This window comes from Colias philodice, chromosome 30, assembly GCF_061535455.1.
Source record: "Colias philodice isolate Cphi_HAF_F1 chromosome 30, ilColPhil1 Martin Lab GWU primary, whole genome shotgun sequence".
Classification (NCBI taxonomy): Eukaryota; Metazoa; Arthropoda; class Insecta; order Lepidoptera; family Pieridae; genus Colias; species Colias philodice.
Genome location: NC_143115.1, coordinates 5,427,025 through 5,433,443, shown reverse-complemented (window position 1 = coordinate 5,433,443; position 6,419 = coordinate 5,427,025). Strand labels below are relative to the sequence as shown.

Here is a 6,419-nt window from a genome sequence, read left to right as displayed (position 1 = left end):
ATTATTTTTTACAATTTTTGTCTCGTTCCGGATAATCTCTGAAACAGCTAGACCGATTTTGATGGGACTTTCACTGACATATAGCAGATGATATACGGAGTAACTCCCACATGATAGTATTATAAATTATAATTATAATTACATTCACTCCACTCCATCAATGAGTGTTATAAATTTCATTCAGATTTCCTACACTAGTGCATTATTTTAATTATTTATTAAAAGTAGTTAGGTACCTACTTATTTTCAGCATTTTATCCTTTTTTTCTCAAAGCTCTGGCATGGACTGTGTTAATGAAAGTCGAACTCATATAATATACAAACCATGACCCACCCTTTTTATTTCATAATTGATTATTTTGATAAAATCACATTATTTTGTTATGAATTTAGAAGAAGTTTATGTGACGCTACGAGGTGCTAGCGATGGAAATTTGGCCAAATATTATATAATACTAAAATGGTTCGTTAAATGCAAAATTATAGATGGTAGGATAATATCAGAGAATTTCTTCACAAAATCCTACGAACGACTGGATCCTAATCTCGAAGGATTGACATTGGTTCAATTCATTCAGTTGATCGGAATTTTGGGGCGAGAATCAAGACAGGGCGTCGATGTGTTTTGTAATAAATTTAAAAATGTCAGAGAACTGATTATAGAAGATATTAGAAGTAGACATTAAAAGTGGTTATTTCATTTAATGATAATGCAAATTGGCGATAATATTAATTAATGATGGAATTGAAATTTTAATGATTAAGTATAACCCATGGGTATAACGCAATTATTCATTGAAAAGTGAAAACTGACTGCCCAAATTATTTAACTGCATTTCATTATTATTTATGACCATTGAGTTACTATGTACTACCTACTAGAGAGGCCACCGCGCCGCTACTACACTATTTGTAACACTAGTTAGAGTCAATCGTCTCAAACTATTTTTTTTCGTTACATTGATTGGTTTTAATTTTTAAGTATCAGGCCGAATATCTACAAAGTGTATGACTCACTCCCCCCCCCGCGCCGCCGCGCTTGTCGCTCAGATTTTGGTCGTGGTGTCCTCTCTATAATAATACCTCAATGTTTATGACTAATTTTGTTTTACTATCCACATAAAAAAAAACTGTGATGCATAGGTACTATTTTATTGGTCTTTTCAGTCGATGAAATTAGGGAAAAATAAAACAATCACATTTCTTATGATATTTAATCTTATATTAACCTTAAATCTATAACAAAAGTAATATTCATAGGTACTCGTTAACAAAAAAAATGAAATTCTCTTTTATAGGCTACAATCTTAATTGTAAATCATACACAAAATATTAATACAAAAGCAACTTTTACAAGTGTTCCAAAATTATAAAAGTACAAAAAAAAATTTTTTGGACCAAAATTAATAATACTATTAATGTATGTAGTATTAAGTTTTTAAAGAATTATTCAAAACAGTATGAAAAAGCTTACATTTTTGTAATTTGTCATGACTATATTATCTAAATTATCAAATGACATTAGGTTGTTTTTTTAATCTGTGCTTAAATTTTTAATCTGTGCTTAAATTATTTATCTATATTTTTCTAAGCTGGTCAAGTGGCATAATTTTGCATAGATTATTTTTACAATTTTTTTTTTCATAACTATGCATATGAAAGAATAATTTGCAAATTGTTGCAAAAAAAAACAAGTCTTAGAAATTTAGTGTGTAGTAGTTTTGAAAAAAAAATTTAATAATGAGTCATTTTCTTAATCAGTGTAAATCAAAATTTTAGATACAAAGTTGCCACCATACAAAAATCATCCATCATTGGTGGAAAAAAAAACTTCTTTAAAGAAGCTGTGAATAGTCTTAATTTGACTAAATATAGAAAAAAGTTAATTTTGTAACATGTCACACATTATTTGGATATTATAATAAGTTTTTCGAGGCTAATAAATAATATAGGCAAAGATTTTTATGCCTAATTTTATTATTAGATATATTTATTTTTCGTACATATAGGTTATTTATATTTGAAAATACACTTTTTCTTTGAAATCTTTGTTTTTTCTTTAAATTACAGCTTGATATTGTGTTTTACCCACTAATATTACTTACAAAATACAATCATTTCTTTATATTGTATGTTATTTTAACAAAACACTATCAATTTTAATTAAAATATTACTAGGAAAGAGCTTTTATGAGACCAAATACACATTCTCTGGAAAAACATATTTTCCCCACCAAATAAACTACGCAATTAAATTTTCACCTACTGACAAGTACAATTTTCAAATAATGTGCATCATGTTACAGTCAATTTTTTATCATAATATATACATATAATTTAAACACTCTGCCCTGCCGCTTGACGCAGAAGAACATATATCTTCTCTTTGATCCAATCTTTGTTGTATGGCGCGTAGGTGTTTGTCGATTTTTGGTATACCAGGCAACTGAGGTCGGCCAACTGTAAGAAACATAAAAAAAAGGTTAATTCACTATTGCTGTGTATGAGGTAGAGATACTGTACATATCTATACTAATATTATAAAGTTGAAGAGTTTGTTTGTTTGAACGCGCTAATCTCCGGAACTACTGGTCCAATTTTAAAAATTCTTTAGGTGTTAGATAGCCCAATTATCGAGGAAGGTTATAGGCTATATATCATCTTGCTGAGACCAACACGAGCAGAGCAATGCGGGTAAAACCACAGAGCACAGCTAGTCACCTATAATTTCTAAAGGAAAACTTGTGTAATACCATAAACAAAAACAGCGGGAACTTATTTTTACACCTAATGTTTTGCATTCATAATACATACTATTATTTATTATATTTATTTATATTGTTTTATTCAAAATTGTTATCTGCAACTACTGTTGCTGTCCCAATCATCTATACTAATATTATAAATGCGAAAGTAACTCTGTCTGTCTGTCTGTTACACAATCACGAACTAGTGAACCAATTTTCATGAAATTTGGTATGGAGATATTTTGATACCCGAGAAAGGACATAGGCTACTCTTTATCCCGGGAAAATGACGCGATCCCGGAAATCCCACGGGAACGGGTTTTTCTTTGACAGCGCGGGCGGAAACTTAGTTTTAGATAAATGGCAGAGTATAACTGTATGTTATACCTATTTATTCTCAATTAATATTATGTGCTATTATTTTCTAATTGAATATTATTTAGATTCATGATTTTCCAACTGAAATCCATTACTATGGTTATTATTAGTACATACATCATTTCAATATTGTTCTACCTCCAATAAAATCATATTATACCTACATGTGTAGGAATTTCATATATGTATTATAATGTAGGGTCATTGCGCCTGTTCGCGTCCACTTAGTGTAGTTGGAAAGTTTGAAGGAGAAAATAAAAATGTTCCAGAACAAATTTCAACGCAAAATTTATGTAACGTGTTCATTACATAGTCTATTTTAAGATTTACTTTCATTTGTGTTGGAAATATCATGTGGTTTTTATTTATCTAGACAAATAGCAGAATTAGGCGTTTTACCCAGTTCGCGTCCAAAAATTCCAGTTTGCGTCCACCCGCGGACCAGTTCGCGTCCACCAGCTTAGAAAAAGAATTAACAGTGTATTGGGTGATATTTTATCAGATAAATGCAAATAAAAATTAGATTTTAATAAATTATTTATTTACGAATATAGTTATTTAATAAAAACTGGCCAAATGCGAGTGGGACTCGCACACCGAGGGTTCCTGTATAAACTGTTTTTTTTCATATGTTTTAACTGTAAATGATTATTTTTTCAACGTTTCCCTTATTTGTGCTATAAGACGTTGCTTCGTACCAAACTTCAAGTGTCTGTGTTCACGTAAAGTACCCTGTAGGTTTTGATTCCCTTGCGAATGTCGAAATTTGCGAAAATTTGCAGCATAAACGGCTGTATCTTCTGATTGCTTTGGCTTATAAGTTTGATTTTTTCACTGCTTCAAGGGACCGTAGACTTGAGTATTCAATATAAATTTCAGCTTTATACCTCCACGCGTTACTGAGAAAAAGGGTCTTGACAGAAAGACAGACCGGCAGACGGACATACAGACGGACGGATATCAAAGTGATTCTTCAAGGATTCCGGTTTTTCCTTTTGAGAGATTTTCTAATGAATTAAATTTCTTTTTTGTTCATATTATTTTCTTAACCACAGACTCTCATTCTCAAAGATACTAGTCTCATTCTTAGAATACCCATTTTAAAATGAAAAAATAGCATAAAAATTTGCTAATATAAATGAAAATTTAAATTATCAACTTGTAGTCTTAGTCAAAAATGTACAATCTATTTTAAATTACATATTTTAACAAACAATTCATTGCTAAGTAATGAAAAACAATGTGGACGCAATATGTTCTATTGTTATGCACTATAGGTATAGTTTGCGCCCACCGTGGACGCAAAATGGAAGTTGTACAAATTCGGTGTAGTAATTCGCGTCCACCTTATTTTAGCTATTAATTGTAAAAGAAATAAGCTGATTTATAATCCATACTATTCCATGTTTTGTTAGCAAAGTAAAGAAACAGTTACATATTCAAAAATTCACATTTAACAATAAGATACTTACCGTCAAACGCGACGCTACGCACTATTTTTTTCTTAAAATCCCGCGCGTTTTAGCTCTCTCGTTTAATGGCCAAAATTAAATATTTTTTTTTAATAGGATAGGCGGTGCGCAGGCATATTTTGAATATGTGTGCGTGTCTCTTATACATTGAGGTATTATCGGAAATTTTTCTTATTACAATTTTACTCAAAGTATACTTATTTTCGTGAATTTTCTAAAAGATATCCGCAAAATGGACGCGAATAGGCATGTGGACCCTAGGTCCTTACGTTTTCAATACAGTTCATACTTCATACAAAACAATTTAAAGTTAATTTACACTTTTAAATAGGTATACATAATTATCAACTACCTCTACCTACCTATAATATGTGTACCTACTCAATTTTAATATTTAAACTTAGTAGGTAGTTAGATAATAAGAAACCCAACCGCATGGAACAGAAAAACACCATGTCAGCATTTCTAATTTACAAGCTTTGTTGATATAGCAAAAGCGTTTCGTAGGAACGGAAATTGATACTCACTTGGTCGATAAAGTCGAATAATTGCGATATATCGTAAGTAATTGTTGGTGTATTTGGATTTCGTCGTTTTAAATGCTCTTCGTAAATCTTACATACACCCTCCATACAATCATTTACGCTTTCGTAGTCTGAGTAGGTCCGTGTTTCAGGCTTGGAACCCGGTTGCACTAATAATATTGTATGAGACTGCAAACAGAAAAACATAACCTGACTTTACCGCCATTTTTTAAGATTGGAATCCAATATTAACACGCTGTAATTGTTGATTTATGTAGTCCAAGATATATCTCAACATAACTTACCATTTCTTTTGATTATATGTAACAATTGTTAAAGTATTTTTATAAAAATAAGACCAGCAAACACCAGAAATCTTTCCAGAACGCGTTCACAAATCACAAACAATGTTGCCACTTGTCAAATGCCAATTGAGTAATTGACTGGACTTGCCATACACAAAACTTTGATTTCCTTAATTTTCGATGAAGCCAATATGCAATATTATATTTTTAAAAAGTTACCCAAATGAGACATTTCAAGAACAGAAAATCATAAAAGGATGTATTAAATAATTTTAGTAATAAAATAAATTGCTTTCGTTTTTGTTACAAAATTAAGACGTGGATAAGTAAATTTTGAATCCGACAATGGAAGTTATGCTGTGTAATTATTATCCTATTAATGTAGGACTAAAAACAAAAATAATCTAATAATCATAATAAAATAATTGATTATAAAAAAAAAATAAAAATGTTGTGTGGTTTTATGAAACCACGGTAAAAGTGAAACTGTTCGAACGGTTCCGAACACTATGCTTTGTGTAGCGCCGCGATACACGCGACATGCGCTACACAGACCAAAAAGTTTGAGACAATGTAATAAAAGTTTCACTTTAATAAAAATATGTACAAAATCTCTTATCAAAACAGTAAATCACTTAGTATTTCTCGTTAAAATAGGTTTAATGATTATCATCTTATTATCATTAACTTCACTTTACTTTTATGTATTTATATATATTTGAATTTTAGGTATACATTATAGTCATTTTTACACTCAACTCGCTCTCCAAATATGTATCCGAATTATATATGATCTAAGAATTATTCCTTATAAAAAGGAGAAAAGTAATTTTATAGAGGAAAAACAGGATAGAAATTCAAGACATGAAAAGAAAATTTAGGAAGTAACGACGTTATGTTATCAAATTATGTTATTAAACAAAAATGTATGTTTAGTGATGATTGCTTTTACTAAAATTTATTTTGTTTTTGAACTACCTACGACATACCTAT

General features: G+C 30.2%; 1 protein-coding gene across 1 annotated transcript; it reads right to left on the bottom strand.

Moving 5' to 3' along the window:
- Positions 1-1,550: 1,550 nt before the first annotated feature.
- On the bottom strand, positions 1,551-5,552 carry e(r) (enhancer of rudimentary). Its single transcript, XM_089713241.1, has 3 exons — positions 5,427-5,552; positions 5,125-5,310; positions 1,551-2,460 (listed from the first exon to the last, which is right to left on the bottom strand). Exons 1-3 carry the CDS (start codon positions 5,427-5,429, stop codon positions 2,338-2,340), a joined length of 312 nt encoding a protein of 103 aa, XP_089569367.1. The 5' UTR covers positions 5,430-5,552; the 3' UTR covers positions 1,551-2,337.
- Between the last annotated feature and the right edge of the window lie 867 nt (positions 5,553-6,419).